Below are 18778 nucleotides of genomic sequence, written 5' to 3' on the forward strand. Positions count from 1 at the left end.
AACTGGGAAACAAATGATAAATAATTCAGAAGACCTTCCCCTCCCTTCCTTCTCCTCTAGATTTATTAACCCATTTTCAAAGTACAATTCGATCAAGCTAATAGCCACAGACTTCCTAAACTGACTCTCTCTGCATTAATTCTGTCTTCGTGGTCATAGTCCTACTCTTAGAGTCCCATTTAATAGCAATCGATTAAGATACAACAGGCACCTGCAAGTCAAATGAAAGCTCAGCAACATTCTTTGATACATGAAATCTGTTCTTCTCTGCAAGTAAGATATTTATCTTATTTAATTTGGGCTGTTGTCCTGAAGCTAGTTCCTCTTCAACTCCTGAAACATTTGCACCATAATAGCTACTGGCTGATGTTTATTCATGTCGTTTTATGAAAAAACACATACCTACCAACAACACTGAAGGATCAAGTAGCACCTATCTGGGATACTTCTATGTACCCCACCCATGTGAGCAAACATTAGGCAGAGAAGCTCTTTCTTAAAATGCAGGGGAGATTCAGAAGCAAACTGGGCTTGGGCTACCCGTTGAACTGTGTGGGCAAGCAGGTGCTGAACTGGGGCACTCCTTACAGGACAACACAAACCCATGAGCTGGATTTGAGCGTATCACAGGCTTTGGCATCCTCCAGCACCTTCCCACTATTTTTCCCACGTCCCTTAAACATCTTCCCGTATCAGAATCCTGTCTTTGGCCCAGAACTCACAAGTGGGTGTTTCCAGTGCTATGGTGCACAGAGTGGCTGAGGGTGAATTTTTTAAGGCTATGTGAGCCTGTATTATTAGCTTGAAAGACACAAACCTGGATGCCACCTGCTGAAGCAAAATTTACAAGGAAGATCTCCCCTTTACTCCTCATGCCTTAGCAATCCTAATTCAAATTAATTCATGTTCATAGCAGTTAATGTGCAGCACTTTTTATAATGTTACTCCATAATCTTCAGGTTACTAGGAACCTGTCCAAATAGCTGTGGCATGACTAGCCCATAATGCCTCAGGAAGCTCACATCTGGGCCAGTGTGAGGTTGCTGCAATACACTCACCGGCAAATCTTACAGCTTGTCACCACAGAATCAAACTGATGTGGGTTTGCTGTTGTTCACAAATTTTTCATGCTTCCACAGCTTGGAAAAGCTCTGAACAGCCTTTTTGGCACTGACCATCAGCATCTGGAGTCCAGGTGATAACACCACATCGGTTTGCATTTACTTCATGTTGGCACCCAGTGGGGAAGAAATGTGACTTGCTGTTGTTGAATGCATCCAACAAAACGGAGAGAGCAAAGAGAAAAGCATTCTGAATGCACTTGGTTTTGGCTAATGTTGTGCTATGTTACACCCTAAATTTCAAAGCTGTTTATTGTTATAGAGCATAACCAACATTGAAAGGGACAGCGGACAGATAACTACGGCATGGCAACATTCTCCATATGCACATCTGCAAGCTACTCGGGAAGAAAGAAACCACTGGGATCAGAATGCTGAGGCTGCTTTTCCTTTGTTTGACTTTTGCTTGTAACTATCCACCAATTCACTACCAGACACACCATTGCCCCACTGTCCTGCTTACCTCCACACTCAGACTGCTCAGCACCAGCTTTGCTGGCATGAGGCTGAATAAAAATTCGCTGCAAAGCAATTTGGGAAAGATACGCTAACAGACTGAGTATATACTTAGCCTTCCATATCCATGAGCAAGTCATAGTTCAGACATAATGCTTCTAGACAACACCTTTAAATTTGGTATCACTCCTGCCACTTAAAGGCTCGAATAAGCCTTTACATTTTATGAATACTGATTAGTTCAGCATCATTGCCTCTTTTCTTCTCCTGCTGAGGAAACTTGAGATCACAGGAATTTCTCGCACCTCAAGAGCAGGGGACAGAGTAAGATACTTACAATTAAAACTTTAGGTCACAGTGTCCAGTTTATGCAGGCACACAAGTATCCATGACACAGAGAATAGTCATCCATACAATAGGCATGCAAGGCAAAGGAAGGTCTGTTGTGGGTAGATGTGTGACTGTAGCTTTCTCCTACTGTATGCTTTACTCATGATCCATCTCTGAATCCAAGAACAGGCAGAAGAGCCGCACACTAAATCACAGGAGTGAATCACAGCAGAGTGCCAGGGATGTTCATATAAAGTAAAAAGACAAATCTGGAGACCAGTTGCACATCAGACAAAAAGGTAAAGAAAAGCAGGACCTATAGGAGGACCAAATCAGAGCTTTCTCGGTGCATGCTTAGTTTTGAACTTCAAAACAGGTGGATACTTTGCCCACAACAGTAAATATCCTATGGCAGAGAGGAAATGAAGAAGGAACCAATTCAATTAGTAAAGCTCAAAACTCAACACCTTAAAAAGAACTGATTATTAAAGTTTTGTTTTCTACAATAACAAATAACAGCTCACCATAAACTGAACAATTCCAAGAAAAGGCGCAGTAAGTTGGAATTCAGGCTACTGGATGACAAGCTGTAATGTGCTTCCTCTCTACCAGGCTGGTCAAAGAGGTCAATGAAGTAGGGGACTAACCTTGTATGGAATACAGTAATGGTCAGAAGGGATTAGCAACTCCATCAGCAGGAGGTACCATACAGCACTTCAGCTTCATGCCAAGCTAAAATCACAATAGCTTACGATGGCAAAATGGCATTAAAATACGATGTTGCTGTTTCTAAGGAACTTAGACTGAAAGAAAGGTGTTCTTTCAATGTGTCAACCACTTAAGAAAGAACAGAGGAAACAGATAGCAAGAATTTATCTAAATAAAATCTTTAAATAAATTCTTAAATTTACATTCTCTTTGAATGTAATTTAAAGGTAAAATGAGGAGAAGCCAACCAGCTTTCCCTGGACTGTTATCACATGGTTTGACGTCAGCATTATTGAGGCAGGAAGACCTGTGAGTTGCTAGGTTTTGTCTGTTTTCTGGAGATTTTGTCTTTATGGGTATATAAATTCTCTCAATTGTTTCCTTCAAGGAAAGGCAAACACGGCAAACAAACGTCTCCCTGGCCAGGAAGCAGTGAGAGCTGTTGTCTGTCTCTCAGGTGATTAGATCCAGCTATACCGGGTTTTCACTTCCCAAGGTATCATCTTTCAGCAGTAATCATCATTTGTTTTTGTTTTTTTTTAATAGACCAATCTGTAAATAAATGCAACATGCAGTCCTCCTCTTGGGAAGGCTGTTTATTCTTTCTTGTAAGTGAGTCTGAAAGATCTTTCATTCAGTGTTATAAAGTATGTGAGACCATTCCATTGAATGAAAGTAAGAGTTTGGACTCAATTTCACCAGACAGCTGGGGAACGCGTGTTTTAGGCAATTTCAATGCTAAACACTGTCTCTTTATTTAATACTGCAGGTTTAAAACTCATAATAGAACATCAGGAAAAATAACCTAATGCCTAGTGATACGTGTACGTGTGGTTATCTCATCCCCGAGTGACCATAGCCTATTCTTTGTCATTCTCATCTACAACCATGCCCTGTTGAGCTGAAGAAGCCCTGCAGCTCTTCTCTCTGCTGACTTTTTTGCCATTCAGCAGTCTTTTAAACAACCCTCAGTAGAGCTTTGCAGCTTAATGAACTATCTCAGGTTTGCAGAAATCCAATCAAATCGATGTTGGAACTTGGTCTGAAGAATAGGACTGGGAGTGAGGAAATCAAAGTTTTTCCCCTTTTCAATCACAAGCAACCCATTTCATGACATAACATGCCTGGTGACAGAAACTACAATACACAAAGCTAACTGCATAGCTGAGTAGTCTGGGTACCCACGTTAGTTTGGAGTATCTCAGAACTTCTTAGGAGAATAGTAGAACTTGTTTTCAGCCATTTTCTTCCCAAGTGTCTCCAGCCCAACATTATTCCTTGAATATATGTCAATAAATCTATCAACTCTCAATTGACAATAACACTTTTAGGAATAGATCAGTCATCATATTTAGTAAGAGCCTAGATGAAGGATGAGAGGAGTTTATACAAACTACTTCACATTCCTTCTTTCTCTCCCAGGGCAGTCCTTCATCTTTTTCTGTTGTTTTTTAATGTGGTAAGTGGCTGGCACAGGCTCTCTCTGGTTCTCTTTATCTATTGAGAAAAGTATTATAATTAGAGTTCTTTAAGATTTTTAAGATTTCTAGAGGGAATTAGTTCTTTACAGAAGAAGAGTTTTCTCCATTGTGGGATTCATACCATAATTAGACAAAATGATGGGCTAAGTCCCAGTGGAAAAAATGCATTGTAATTGGTGTTCATTTTTGTTACATAAATCCATGAAGATCACGCTGATTCCTCCTATTGCAGCCACTTCTGAAGCACAGTGTTCAATTTAAAACTGATATATCATTATTATTTAGTACCCACAAGTATCCCTTGACTTTATCCATCTAAGAAGTCTGACATGAACCTTCTTCCTCTGAGAAAAATAAAATGCCCCAAAGAAAATTTGAGATAGTGGCATTTGCATTGCTAGTCTCAGAAGCAACAGATTACAGCCAGCCATGCTTTGCCCCATGTCCCTTTTTCATGGGGGGGGTGAACTCAAGCTAGAAGAGAAACACGTGGCCTGGCACAAATTATATCTGTATGTCAAAGTAAGACACAAAATAATTTCTTCCAGTCTACATAGTACATAGGCCAAGAAAATAGCTGATAACAATCATAAAACAGAGGTACCAACTACGAAAGACAGATCTTATTGAGTACAAGCAATATGTGGCCAGACTTTGCGGAAAATAAATAAAAATATTTAAATGTTTTTTTTGCATCTAACAGATCATTAATGAGGATGGGTGTAATTAAGAATTAACCAAATATTTGTAATTATTTTTTAGATGAAAAATACCAGTCTCAGAAATTTTTGCCATTACCTTGCTGATTTCAGAAATCCAGGATGCTCACAATTAAGCCAAGCAGTTAAATTCACCTCAGCCACAAATGTATTTTTATAGAGGAACAAAACAGTACTCTGTGTACGTGCAATTCTTCTAGCTAATTAGCACCTTGGGGTAGGTTGTTCATAAACAGGAAACAGTAAGGGACCTGCAACATATCCCAGCAGTACCTTGTGTAATACCAGTCTCAGAATCAACGACGATTTCACTTGAATCCTCACCAAGTCACTGCCTCACAAATGAAGAATAAAATTCCAGTTCAGAGAAACCAAAGGGAATGATTTTGCCTATCACGACAAAGTTCTAAGGCCCTGGAGGGAAATGGGACATCTCCTTCAGAAGACGTTTCCTTTTGATCTTAGACATGAATCATTTCTTCGATATCAAAGCTCATTACATTTAGAAAAATTAACTTATTTTATTAGTTATGCCAGAAGTGTCATCGTATCAACTGTGGGTGCTGCCAGACAATTATATCCCTTTGATAAGGGACAGAAAAGGAACATTATTTGCTTCATGGCATAGGCATTGGGTCAAGTTCAACACTGTCTGATAGCAACCTGATGCTGTTCTATACAACGGTTGCCCAGCAGCCTGCAAGAGTCCTCAGACCAATTTCTGACGGCCAACTGCTTGTATCTCCACTGAAAGCTCAGAGCCATTACCAAAAGGATTAGAAATGGACCATGTTGTGAAGCATGAAGAATTTTCTCAGCCTTCATAGTTCTACCTCCCAAGCAAGGCAAAGGAAAGCTGACCTATCTGTACATCTGCCAAGTATGTTCTACCTCCTTTTTGTATTGATTAAAGGCCTCAGTCTACCCTCAGCTGTCAGCCCAATCTGTGACATACTTAAAAATCAGACAAACCCAAACCAAGGCCCTTCGTTTGGACTGATTTCTTTAACCATGAATCACCAGTTTAATATGGCACAGTGACAAGAACAGTGCTTTGTAGTGTGCCTCTAATGGGAAACATTGGTACACATAGCCTTATGTAAATGAACAGTCAAATTAGTATCTGAACATTTCTTAGTTTCATCAGGGAAAGGGAAATGCAGTGTTACTGTAGATGGAAGTACAGGTGGCAATGCAAAAGTATGCTACAGGGTGAAGCAAACAGGACTATCGTGAGTTCAGCAAAGTTTTCTCTAGGGACAAGAAAATGTAAAACAGTCTTGTTTTGACATTAGTGCATGCAGCAGTAATGACTCTCCCAAATGTAACACTGAGCTCTGTTTTAGATCTAAGTCAGTTAAATTACACCTGGAATGAATCTGGTCCAGTGTTTCTGAGCGAGTTCTATCAAGACTATTTATTTTAAACAGATGAATGTTATCCTGGAATTATGATGCAAGAAATCCTGAGAGAAGATTCACCATTATACGTTGATACCTAAATAAGAGTATGTATTTATAAAGTGCACAGGCACACACACTCAAAACTGTTTTCCAGTTGTAAACATGACTACAGATCTCTCTTACATGTCTCTTGGCATATATCCTTAGGACATTAAAAAATAAAACCCACAAATTTTTATCTTCACATCTTTGCGAAATTCACTGCATAATATTTGGTTTGCCTTTGCATAAAGTATTTCTAGCATTTCTGGTGGTAAAAAGAAGGCCATAAACAGGAAACGCGTGCAAACAAACATGTTTCTGGTATTGATTCTTTTCGGTATGATTCACTGCTATATAAACATGCAAACAAAAAAAATGGTGGCCCAGACAGAGCTGTTAAAGAATCTCCAAGTTGAGGTCAGTAGTTTTGGCAAGTATCTAGTGGCTACTTTGGTCCCTAATGTCTAATGGAAACTAGACTGCCTGTAAATAATAAGCTGACTATCATCTTATTAGTTCAAACAAAAAGGAGAGAAAAATGAATCACAACTCTGCTATTAGCACCCCTGCTGCTGTTGCAAAGGCTTGCAAATGATGCAGAGGGTACAGTTCCTCTGAACAAGACTTGCTGGAAACAGGCAGGCTCAGTGCATGAAACATCATTTGATCTTTCAGGCCTTGCACAGATCTGTGTTGGCTATCTCTGTTGATCGGCTGGGATGTGAATCTCATATGCTTTCGCTATTTCACTTCGGTTTTGAGAGCCAGCTTGAGAAGAAAAAACAGGCATTGTAAATGTAAAGGTGCTAATACTATGCTGGAAAGACCGAGCAAAAAGGAGCCTGCATGCTTGATGCATTTTGATCCCCTCCATGCAGCGTATGCGGGCAGCCCTCTACTGGTATGAACGCCACTGATTGTGTTTGCCCAAGACCCGTGCTCTTCTGTTTTCTTTCAAGAAGAATTAGAGTAGCTTTTCATTAACTGTAAGGTATATTCAGCTAGTCTACGTACTTCCAAAATCCATTTACTTAATCAGTGGACTGACTTAGGTGTCCCTGAAGACTTCTGAAGAGCAATTCAAAATGCCTACATAAACTACTGCTGCCGAGAGCCAGCTATTGGAAAACAATAGGCAAATGGATAGAGGTGAAATTTAGTCTGGGTTCATAGGTCACCTCCTTACCTATTTTTATACTGCATGGCAAAGAGAAATATTTGTATGTGCTTGTATAGTTGGGACTGGCTGGGAAAAGAGAGGAACTCTTCTCACTTGGAGCTCCTTCCTAAAGATCTAAAACTGTTGGTTTACTTGAGCATAATATTCTAACTTCCTTCAAAAATGCACATCAAAAAGAATAATTGAACATGAAGTCTGTCTCAGTGCTTGTAAAAATGCATGCAAGGCCACCTCAGGATTTGATTACCTGTACAGCAGCACAAGCTGCCTTCAGAGAACAATGCTCAATTGATTTCAGTGAGTCTGATTTGCCCAGATGAAAATGAATTTTTAATAGATTTGGTTGTCAGAGGGATTATGCAGGAATATGAAATGGCAGGGCATTCACACAGCGGATTGCTGTGGAGGTGTTTGCTGGTGGCTAGTAGGCAGGAATAGTGGTGTGTGTTTTCCACAGACAGTAAGGAGTAGTGCCAGGCTGTCACAGGCGGAGGTTCCCTGGGGAACCGAAGGAACCAGTTGCCAGGAGACATCACCATATTGAGCCTTCACAGCCAGGATAACGTTCCTTGCAACAGACCTCAGACTCCCTCCTACGTCTGCATACCGGCCTGTTTTGCAACCATTCTTCAAATTATTTCCTTTACAATCTCCCAAATATCCCAGACACTTACTGGAAATTACCAGCTTTGAGAAATTTTATTTGATATGAAGCCCATTTTCTGGTTCTTTAATGCAAGCATTTTACCCTTGACAGAAATCTAGCAGAGGCATCAAGCATCAGTAAAGATACAGTTCAACAGCTGGTACAAATCAGCTGAGCCACAGTCCTTGTACCAAGGATTAAAACACAGTATATGTTATATCCCAGTGTAGAGGTGACCTCCTGTTTCATGGGCAGGGCAAAGACCAGCAGCACTTTACTTTCATAAATTAGCAAGCCCTGAGCTTCCAGAAGTCAGGTCTCAAAGAATCATGACATTGTTTAAATACAAAGCCAAACAGGAGTAATAAAAAGATAGTTATATAATAAATATTATTTATGTGTTAGTCTTCAGGGCCTTAAGATTCAGCAAGTCGTTTTCTCAGTCTCCTCTTCAGACGCATAAGGCTTTAAAAATCATGATTACATAACTCCAGAACCTGGGGCTTCAAGGCACGCCATCAAATATTGCAAAATTCAGAAAAATCCATGAGAGTTGTCAGATCATGGACTGATATAACATTCATTCTAGCTAAGCCATCGCCTATCCTTCCACTTCCAATGTGAAATATTTAGTTAGTGGACATAGTTCCTCCATGCTGCTCCAGTGCCTGTCTTCTGCTAGTCGGCTCTGAGGAAGAGGTGATCTAACATCCCCTTCACTGTCTCCAGTCAGTCTGAGCCTTTGTGTATCTGTAGGTTGTCTGACCATCCCCACTGCCAAATAACAAGCCCACAAAGAGACAATTCAAAGGATGTAGAAATGTTGTGATGAAATATTTCAAAGTATACTATTTAAATTTGCCTGACAAATGTTCCTCTTGACAAATGTTATTTTCCCAGACCAAACATCTCTGAATCACGGTAATATGATGGAGTCATTCCCCAAAATATTCTCCATCTAATTTTCACAGTTCCCTACAGTAACAGAAATATCATCCCTCATAGGTACAGCATTACATTTAAATGAGGAAAAGGAAGTGAATATTTTTTCAATTCAAATTTATATAAAGCCTACTAGAAATAGAAGTAAGACTATCTTTACTCATTTTGCACATTCATAAACATATAAAAAGTACTGAAACATAATGTAAATTTAGTGTGGAGAAGTCTAATTGCTCTCTTGTGCCTCATGTCATCCACTGCACCATTATATCACAAGCCAAATAGAGAATCAATCTGTGCACAAAATACAAGGTAAAGGAAAGACAGGGTTGCATTTTTAACTAGCTAGTCATTGGCTTTTTTTTTCCTTCACAGGAAATCAGACTTTGTAGGCTTACAGGTTTACCTGCCTTTCTGTTGGTGTATATTTTTAAATGACTGCTTCATTATTTGATACGTTGTCTGCAGCCCACGGATTTCAGGGGTGGTCATAATTTTATTGCGACAGTTCTGAGTTAGTCTTTAGACTTCAAGAGCAAACTGAGGTTAGTATGTAGTTTTCAGAAACCAAGATGTGAACCAACTATTCATTTTCATGCATTTTCTTACTCCTGAATAATATAATTATGGAGCTTTCAGGGCAAACTGTGGCAAGCTGAGCTGAATACAAAGCGACAGTGCTCAAAACTGAGCCATCCAGAAACATTTCAAATAAAGGCTAAGGAGAAGGGAGGAGCCATACATCATTTCTCACTTAACAAAAAACAGCTTACACTCATGCCATCTTCAGTTTCTTGCCCAGATGTTGTCATGGGAAGAAAATATCAGAATATAAATCATGCCATACAAAGCACAGATGGGAGCAAGCTCTCACAAGAACGTATCTTCCATTTTAGCCCTTTCCTAGCCTCTCTCTGGGGTTTTGGACTATGTTATGTCAGATTAAGCCCACATTTCTTGAATGTCCCTGATAATATCCCACACACATATCTTGGAGATAAACAACTGGCACTGCAAAGCGAGACTCTCCAGCCCATGCAGGGACACGTTCACACAAGGTTTGCCCCAAAGGCATTGGGCACTCAACCACCTGAGCCACACGGCTTGGAGAATGTGATCGCAGCTACTAACGGCAATGAAGAGGTAGACATAGGTGCAATTCCCCAGCATTTAAGCCAATCTAAATCCAAGGTGCCACAATTCTGCCTCCTTCCTTGTGCTAGTAGTGGTGCTTGTGCAACTCAGGGAACTGATCTAACCGCAAAAAAGTCACTTTCCGGTCAGATCAGTTCTCTGAATTGGATCACTGTGGTGGTAGGAATATCTGTAGAAATGCAGAGCAGGGGTAACAATGAATGGTCATAGCACCGAGTCTGGATTACATGATCTTTAACTGCCTTAAAACTGCAAGGGATCAGCTCCAAGTATATCATTCTACAAATGATCTGTAGTTCTCATGGACAAAATTCTACTTACGCCCTACACAACATCTAATTAAAATACCAGGTACAAATTAGCATGAGATTGAGTCCTATAATGGATGGCTTTCCCTTTTCTCTTTAGTTTAAAATCACCCTAACAAGCCTAATTCAATGTGCAAGTGGAATGTATCCTCCAGTGAAAACTCTGATGCAAATTTAAGTCACTGCAATGTTACTTGTGAATATTTTTTTCTTCTAGTCCCTATACAGCACGATGCTGGGAGTACAAGCTGCAGAGGACACTGACTTCCAGTGACACGTGGAAAATACCAAGCTGGAATCACACAGACCTGCTCCATACCACAGAAATCATTCCAGTGATTTCTGAATTGTCTTCATTCTAGAAAGCAAATGAGCAAAAGAGGGTCCTGTAGAAATTCAGCACTCATACAATAAAAAGCAAAAGAATCAAATGCAAAACCTGATGTGCCATGATCGTGAACATACTGTATTTTAAGAATAGCTGGTTTAACCCTTATTTCAAACAAAACTGTATATAACATCTTCCACAAGGAGCATTTAAAGAGATTCAGTGTAAGAAGGACTCCCTGTTGACAGGTGCTCACTCAATCCTGGACATTTTTGATTAAGAAAACTGAAAGATAGATTCCATTTGACAGGCTAGTAACATTAAGTCTGTTTTTGCAAACTGCTGAGTATGGTCAGCTGTCCTTGAAACTTGAAGTACCGTGACTTCTACACTTTGGAAGAAGAGCAGTATGCATTCCTCCCTTTGAGCGGTCCTTTGATCACACAGAAATTAGTCTAAACCTCTTAAGAGTAAGAAGAAGCCAGTGAATCTGTTTTTTTCTTGAGCTGCATGAGTTTATTGTTACCTAACAGATCACTCCCCTAAAATGCCCAACGTTTAATTTAACTTGTGAATACCGTAAAGCACTGACAAGAGTAACTGAGCAGAGTTTAGAAAATACCACCAAATGGGCACCCACTGACTGGAAGGATAAGAAGTTTTTCTGTATGCGACATTAATAGTCAGAGCAAACCTAGGTATCGGAATTTAACTCACAGTACCATACAGACTGTACTCTAGTTTCTCTCTCGAGGGTTGAGAAGACTAGTATTATTCAAGGTGTCTTCATTTTTCTAAATACACATTTTACTCCGCCGAAATTTGAGGGAGCAAACAGTGAGAATATGAACAAGTTGCTGCTCATGCACAATATTTTCTTGAGAGTGCCTTACTTTATAGGAACTTTAAATTATGAGTGGATGGCTGAAAGCAAGGTCACAGCTGAGGTACAACGGCAACGACTATAAACCTGTTCTAACTGCAGAATGAATGTGTGGACTTACCATGGTGGTGAGTTTATTTTTCAATTTTGGCAGAGTAAGAGCATGCATGTGGTGAGTTATAGTGCTTTAGTTACAAATGAGCAGTAATTTCCTAAACTACTGTAATTAACCTAACATAAAATAAAGATATAAACAGGAAAACACTCCAATATATTTAAATTTTATCCTCCTCATTAAAAAAAAAGAATTCAATCATTTAATTATCCTGTCCTTACCTTTTCTCACAAAGATTTACACATGTGCTGACCCTCATCTCTGGCACACCTGAAAAATTTAACATCCTTCCTTTTATCCCAAAGTCTGATTTCCTATTCATCAGTTGTCAGGGCCTTGACTGCACTAATAGGTCTTAATTGCCCTGACCAGCCTCAGCTGGGGCTTCCACCCACACCCTCTGATAGGGACTTTATTTAAGCTCGGGCTTTAAGTAGAATTATAGAATAGTTTGGGTTAGAGGAGATCTTCTCTTCTCCAGGCTAAATAACCCTAACTCTCTCAGCCTGTCCTCATAGGGGAGGTGCTCCAGCCCCCAATTGTCTTTGTAGTCCTACTCTGGACTCAGTCCAACAGGTCTATGTCTTTTTTTATGCTGGGAGGACAGAGACAGAGGTGAGTTGTAGGTGTCCTTGCTGCTAGTTCTGCTCCTGAATTGCTGTTTGGGTTTCCTGGACTGACCTTGGAAATGCCCTGTTACCTTGTCTTTGCTTGATGGTCACTGGACTGCTGGACCTGTTGCTGCCACTGCTCTGCTTGCTTTTCTCTGGTGTGGTTAGACTGTTCCCTGTTGGTTGAGGTCTTTTCCTGGCTTGCGTTGTGGTCACCCTCAGCTCCCGGCTTCCTTGTCCTGAGAGAGAGCAGTAAGAGCTGGGTGCGGCTGGTCAGGGCCACCAAGGTCCTGTTCACTCAGGACTCTGATATTGTTTTGCTCTACAGCACATTTCCCAAGATAAAGTGCCTCCCTCCCCCTAGCCATGTCTGCTGTCAGCACCATTTGCTTTAATCAAAAAATAAATACATTTCAGGGTGGCTAATTATGCTAAATGAAAGCAACAGGGGGCTAATGAGCATTGTGAATAAGCCATTAACATGGCAATCAGGGATATCCTCAAGATAGCTACATCTTTTCTGCATCTTTCTTGGAACACTCAGTAGCGTATACAGATGTGACCTCATCTATAAAATTTAATTCAGGGAATAAATAGATTTAATTAATAAATAGATTTAATTCAGGGAATAAATAAATTTAGATGTCTGACTTGAGTAGTTTCTTTTTGTAGAATTGTACATTGTGTTACACTTGCAATTAAGAAAGAAAACTGCTAGTTCAGTTTGTGCAACTGCTAAAGGGTCATTCTTAGCCTTCAAGTGGACAAGACTGTGTTTACAGATTTGATGTCTGGATTTTTTTTTGAAACTAAAATGTTATCCCTTCATCACAAAGGGGAAATGTACCTGAAAGAATAAATTTACTGGTGACTTCATCTTTGTAATTGATTTAATGTGGTTTAGCACTGAACAGCATTTTTATTTTTCAGAAGTGGCCTTCATCTCCAACCTTGGCTCCAGCCTGATTTCCAGTCCCTTGGCTCTTAGGGTCACATTCCACAGGGAGCTGACTTGCTTTGCTCAAGGGAGTACTTTTCCTCAGTCCTCATAAGAAGATAGTAAGACCAGCCTGAAACAGCATCAGAAAGATGTGTGCTTAGAGAAAGTGCAATAGGGAGGAGGGGAAACCTACCTGTATTCAATGATACTGAGAATGTACCTTTCAAAAAGCCAAGGGAAGGAGGGTAGGCAAAAAAACTATTCAATGTCTTTAAAAACTTGCTACAGTGAAGATTTTTAAAAGACTCAATTCTCTGCACGATAATCACCTCCACAGAAAGCTTTAGAGGAGATAAATTGCTAAACACTGCCTTGCAGGTGGAGAAACAGAAAAGATGAGCACCTCCCCAAGGTGCTAACATTGGTCAGTAGCAAAGTGAAGAAAAGAAACCAGGAAGATACGGCTCCCAGCTTTGATTTCAGTCTCACTTTTGGGGTTTTCCCTGAGTTGCAATCTTGGCTCCTGTGACAGGTTCATCTACTTAGGCCAAATAATTTTTGTCTGACTTTCTGGAATCAACTAAGAGCCAGCAGACAGCAGTTTCTATTGGAGTTTGCAGCATTTCTAGGATTTTCTGGGGAGTGGACACAGTGCACATACATAGCCAGAATTATTAAAGTTCTCTAAACAAGACACAGAATGCAGAGTTCAAACTATATTTGTCCCTTTTTCTTCTGTCTCCCGTTTTCACCAATCCCTGTGGTATCAGTGGAAGGATATCCACATGGCAAAACCACCCAAGCTCACCCACTGATAAAAATGTATGCAATTTTCTCCTGCCTTCAGTCATTTGAAGGTAGGCTTGCATCTCATGCATTTGCTCTGCAAGGCTATGACATATCCCCTGGTGATGCTCTTCCCAGAAGCAAAGTGTGTCCCCCAGGGAGGCCCAGTGCTCAAGGGGATGTGTCAGCCCTTGGGCTGCCATTACAGGACGCACTGCAGCACTGCTTCAGGCAAGTTGTCTGAAACATCAATCTCCCCTCCAAACCATGACTGACTGATCATTTGCTGCTATCCTTTTGTGATGTTATTCCCACAATAAGTGCCGTGGGAGGCTTGGGCCAGACTAGGTAATCCCATGCCTAGCCCAGGTCAGTCAGTCTGTAAAGAAATGGTGGCTCTGGGCATGGCAGGCTGGGAACGCACCCAGCACCTGGCCCCAGTCAGGTTGTCACTGATCTGTGCCCCAAGTGCTAAAATAACATGTGGGGGGCAAAACTTTCTGAATTCCTTTTCCAAATTTGAGGTTCCCCTCCCCCTCCAAAATCTGAAAAATTAAGAGACTCGTGGCTACCATGCTGAGGTCGCTGAACGCTGCCGGCCAGTGAGCTCGTTAGAGCGGGCGCCGTCCCTGCCGGTCCGGCACCGTGGAGGGAGTCCCGCACCCCTACGGCGGGTGCGGCTGCCCCGTGGCACCGGGAACGGCCGTGCGGGCACCGGCTCTCGCACCTGCCCCGTCCTCCCGCTCCCCCGGGCGGAGGACGCGGGCCCGAAGGAGCGCACTGCGGCCCTGCAGCCAACGGGGCGTGTCCCCCCGGCCGCGCGCCAAACCGCCCCCTCAGGCCGGCCGCCATTTTGGGGAGCGCTGCGGCGAGCGGGCAGTGCGTGGCGCCCTCTGGCGGCTCCCTGCCCACAGATCAGCTATGAGCTGGCGGTCGCCGGCGATGAAGTCCGTTTTCGTCACCGTGGGCACCACCAGTTTCGACGACCTGATCGCGACCGTCTGCTCCCCGGCGACCCTGCAGGTGAGGCGGCAGAGAGCCCCGCTCCGCGGGCAGCCGTCTCGGCCCTCCCCTTCACGGCCTGTACGCAGCGCCTCAACCGGGCGCCTGCGCGCTGGGAGCTGTCCCGCCCTCCTCCCCCCACCCGTCCCGCCGGTGACTGCCGGGGGTGTCTGAGGGAGCGGGAGGCGTGGGGGTCCCGGGAGAGTCTGAGGGAGCGGTGGGAGGGGGGCCGCTCTGTGGCGGGGGGCGCGAGGCGGGGCCGTGGTGAGTGGCGTGAAGTGGCGGCGGAGGAGGGGAAAGGACGGTCTGTGGCGCGAAGCGGGGGGCGGGGGGTGGCAGCGGCCCCCGGGCCGGGCCGGGCCGGGCCGGGCCAACGGGGAGCAGGCCCAGGCGCCCCGGTGTCCGATCCTGGTACACGCACACGCGCGCACACACACCCATCCCACCCTCCTTCCGCCGCAGGTGCTGCAGAGCCGCGGCTGCGAGAAGCTGGTGCTGCAGGTCGGGCGGGGCGCGCTGAAGCCGGCGCTGCGCAGCAGCCCGGCCTTGGCGGTGGAAGCCTTCCGCTTCAAGGACTCGCTGGCCGAGGACCTGTGGAGGGCGGACCTGGTCATCAGCCACGCAGGTAGAGCCCCGTTTGTTTGCCGAGCCTGTTCTCCTGGGGGCAGGAGTGGAAGTCGGTTGGGTGAAGTCTGTCTCTCTATGGCTCGGGGCTGGGCTGGCATTGAATGTTCAGGTCCACAGCTAGAGCTGGATGGTTAAATGTTCACCTTCAGGAGTCTCCCGTGTTTCAAGAGCAAGCAGGATGATATTTCGCCTGTCGGGGCAAAAACTCATCGTGTTTTCTGTTTCTCCTGTAGGTGCAGGTAGCTGTCTGGAGACTCTAGAAAAAGGAAAACCACTAATAGTAGTAACAAACGAAAAGCTGATGAACAACCATCAGCTTGAACTGGCAAAACAGCTCCACAGGGATGGGCATGTCCTTTGCTGTAATTGCAGGTATGGAGCTGCTGTGGCTGTCCTGACTGAACAAGCAGTGTACAGCACCATCACTCTGTGTTAACTACAGTATCAAGAATGTAACAAGGAAATTTACATCCTTCTCTGTAACAACCATTTGTTTGCAAGGTAGATTTTCCATAGTGGATAGAGGGGTGCTAATTTACCAAACCAAGCTTTTTGACCATGACTCCTTTTAATTTTTTTTTTTTTTTGAGAGCACATGCATTCAGATTGAAAGAAGAGCAATTTAAACCAAATAGAAGTGGTTGAATTTGGAACAGTCAGGTAGCATCCTAGAGGCACCTAACAGCTTCTCTCTTTCTCTGATCTTTCTCACTAGTTGTTTGATTATTTTTCGAAGTCTGGAAATACAACCCAGACCATCAGTTTGTAACCATGCGCCATAAGGAATAAATTGCTCCATGCAGACTTAGGACTCCATCATTTTGCTATGTGGATTTTCCTTGTAAAGGGCACTAAAGTTGACTCTATAGATGTACTGACATAATAAAATCGAAAGTATCTCAGGTATTTAGGACAAAACATAAGAATAGCCTTCCTGATATGGATCAAGAGTCCATGTAGCTCAATATCCGATTTGCAGTGGTCATATGCAGATGCCCAGCCAAAAGTAGAAAGAGGGCAAGAACATAGGGTACTTCCTTGTGTTACTTTCCCTCTAATGCTCTGAAGTACTTTGATTCAGGGGGATTCCTAAATCAGATGCATCTGGTTAGTAACTTTCAATACCTCTGTCTTCCAAGTGCTTATTCAGGCTGCCCTTTTAACCAAACTTCCTGAATCCACCACATCCTCTGACAAGGAGTTTCACAGATCTACTGCCTGTCACTTCAGGAAAAAAAAACCCAAACCACTGAACAACCAACTACCTCCCAAAAAAAACCAACAACGAAAACCCAGCTCCTTTTGTTTATGTTCATCCTGGCTTCTGTTAGTTTCATTTGCTCTCTTGTTTTGACTATATCTTACTGTTTTCTCTTTATTTATGATTATTTATGATTGACTGCACTCTGTAAGATGATATCTACATTGAAGGCAGAGGAAATAGAACTACTGTTATTTAGTCTGCATCTTGTTTCTTTGCCCTGCAAATAGGATTTTGTATGTTTCAGAAGAGCCTTCTGAAAATACTAGGCCTGTCATTCATTTATATTAGGCAAGTTTTGTAAACTTATTATCTCAGTGCTTCTGACAGCTTTGGAGACAGGAAGGAATTTTTATTTCTTTTTGTTGAACAGTGCCTAGCATTTGAGCCTTATTTATGGTCTGACAATAGCAAGCTCACAGATGGATTTAGCTGTTCTTTCTGGCTATGTGTTAAGTGGAGAACTATGCCATGTGTTCAAAAAGGATGAATTTCCTGGTACGGGAAGGTATAGTGAAGATCCTCAGATCTTGTTCAGTCTCCCAACATTGCAACCAGAGAAGATTAAAAAGTTAAGAGCTGAGGTTGTCTGTGAAAGCTGTGGTATAGGTCAAAGCATGTTCTCAGCAATGCTGCCTATGAGCCAGTGATGGTTGGGGCTGACTGGTTTGTGGGGTCTCTTCTTCCTTTCAATACATGTCCTTATTTTTGTTTCCGTGCTAAAGGATTATGTGTGTATGAATACAAAGAAAATTGTGTGAAGAAAAAATTTCCCTTTGGGATGGATTTTTTTTTTTAATTTTTGGTTTTGGTCTGTTTTTACAGCACTCTTGTGGAGACACTGCAGTCGATGGACTTGTCAACTTTGAAACCTTTCCCTCCTGGACAGCCAGAAAAGTTTGCTTTGTTCTTGGATAAAGTTGTTGGGTTTCAATAAACAATACAGAGGAATAAAAATTTCGGAATAAAACCTTTCTCCTTTCCTAGTGAGGCCTTCAATACTTAAAAGTCCACCAACTGGGACAAACCCTCAAAGAAATTGTCTGTTAATATTAACTGACATTAAATGGTTTCCTATTTAGTGCCAGTTTAAAGTCTAGCTTTATGCTTAAAAGAGCACAGTGCCTGCAAGGCGGGGGCAGGGAGCATGAACTGTCTAGTTTCTTGGACAGACAGATACTTACATCACAAAATCTGCACTAAGTTGGTAATTTCAGTGAGGAGGACAAGCTTAATTACTTCTTGACAGGCATGGCATATACATAGTGGTCTCTTGACCATATTTGCCTAGTACTAGTGGAAATAAGTTGTCCTTGTTGATGTTCCTGTGTTGTTCTGCAAATAAGCAGATGCCTTCGGCTCTCATTTCATGTGTTTACAGAAGCACTGAAAAGAGAATTTAAAAAGTGAGAGATTTAAGCCTTTTTAAAGGGAAAGGGGCATGTGGTGAATCTGAGTGGGAAAAGTCAAGAGCTGCAAACCTGCTGCCAAACTGTACACCAACTCGCCTGGTTTTGAGTGATTTACTCCCAAAGTAAAACATGGCCTATAGGAGAGGAATGGGGTTGACAACACAATCAATCCATTTACACGGTGTTATCCTATTGTTACTTAGTTTGGACTGCTGTAAAGTGCAATGTTTCTTATTTGATGCTGATTGGAGCTCCCCATTTAAAGTACTGAAATTGTCAACTGCCTTGGTGCTACCATCAATTTGTTTGAGTAAATATTTTG

At 42.4% G+C, this 18778-nt stretch overlaps 1 protein-coding gene across 1 annotated transcript in view; it reads left to right on the forward strand.

Annotated features, from left to right (window-relative positions):
* The first annotated feature begins 15021 nt into the window (after positions 1 to 15021).
* Positions 15022 to 18778, forward strand: part of ALG13 (ALG13 UDP-N-acetylglucosaminyltransferase subunit) — a 28951-nt gene continuing 25194 nt past the window's right edge. Inside the window, exons 1-4 of the mRNA XM_075162704.1 lie at positions 15022 to 15177; positions 15619 to 15781; positions 16017 to 16155; positions 17870 to 17975. Of these exons, the coding sequence (XP_075018805.1) occupies positions 15076 to 15177; positions 15619 to 15781; positions 16017 to 16155; positions 17870 to 17975 (510 nt within the window). The 5' untranslated portion in view covers positions 15022 to 15075. The remainder of the gene's footprint in view (positions 15178 to 15618; positions 15782 to 16016; positions 16156 to 17869; positions 17976 to 18778) is intronic.

The sequence above is a fragment of the Calonectris borealis genome, chromosome 13 (genome assembly GCF_964195595.1).
Source record: "Calonectris borealis chromosome 13, bCalBor7.hap1.2, whole genome shotgun sequence".
Taxonomy (NCBI): domain Eukaryota; kingdom Metazoa; phylum Chordata; class Aves; order Procellariiformes; family Procellariidae; genus Calonectris; species Calonectris borealis.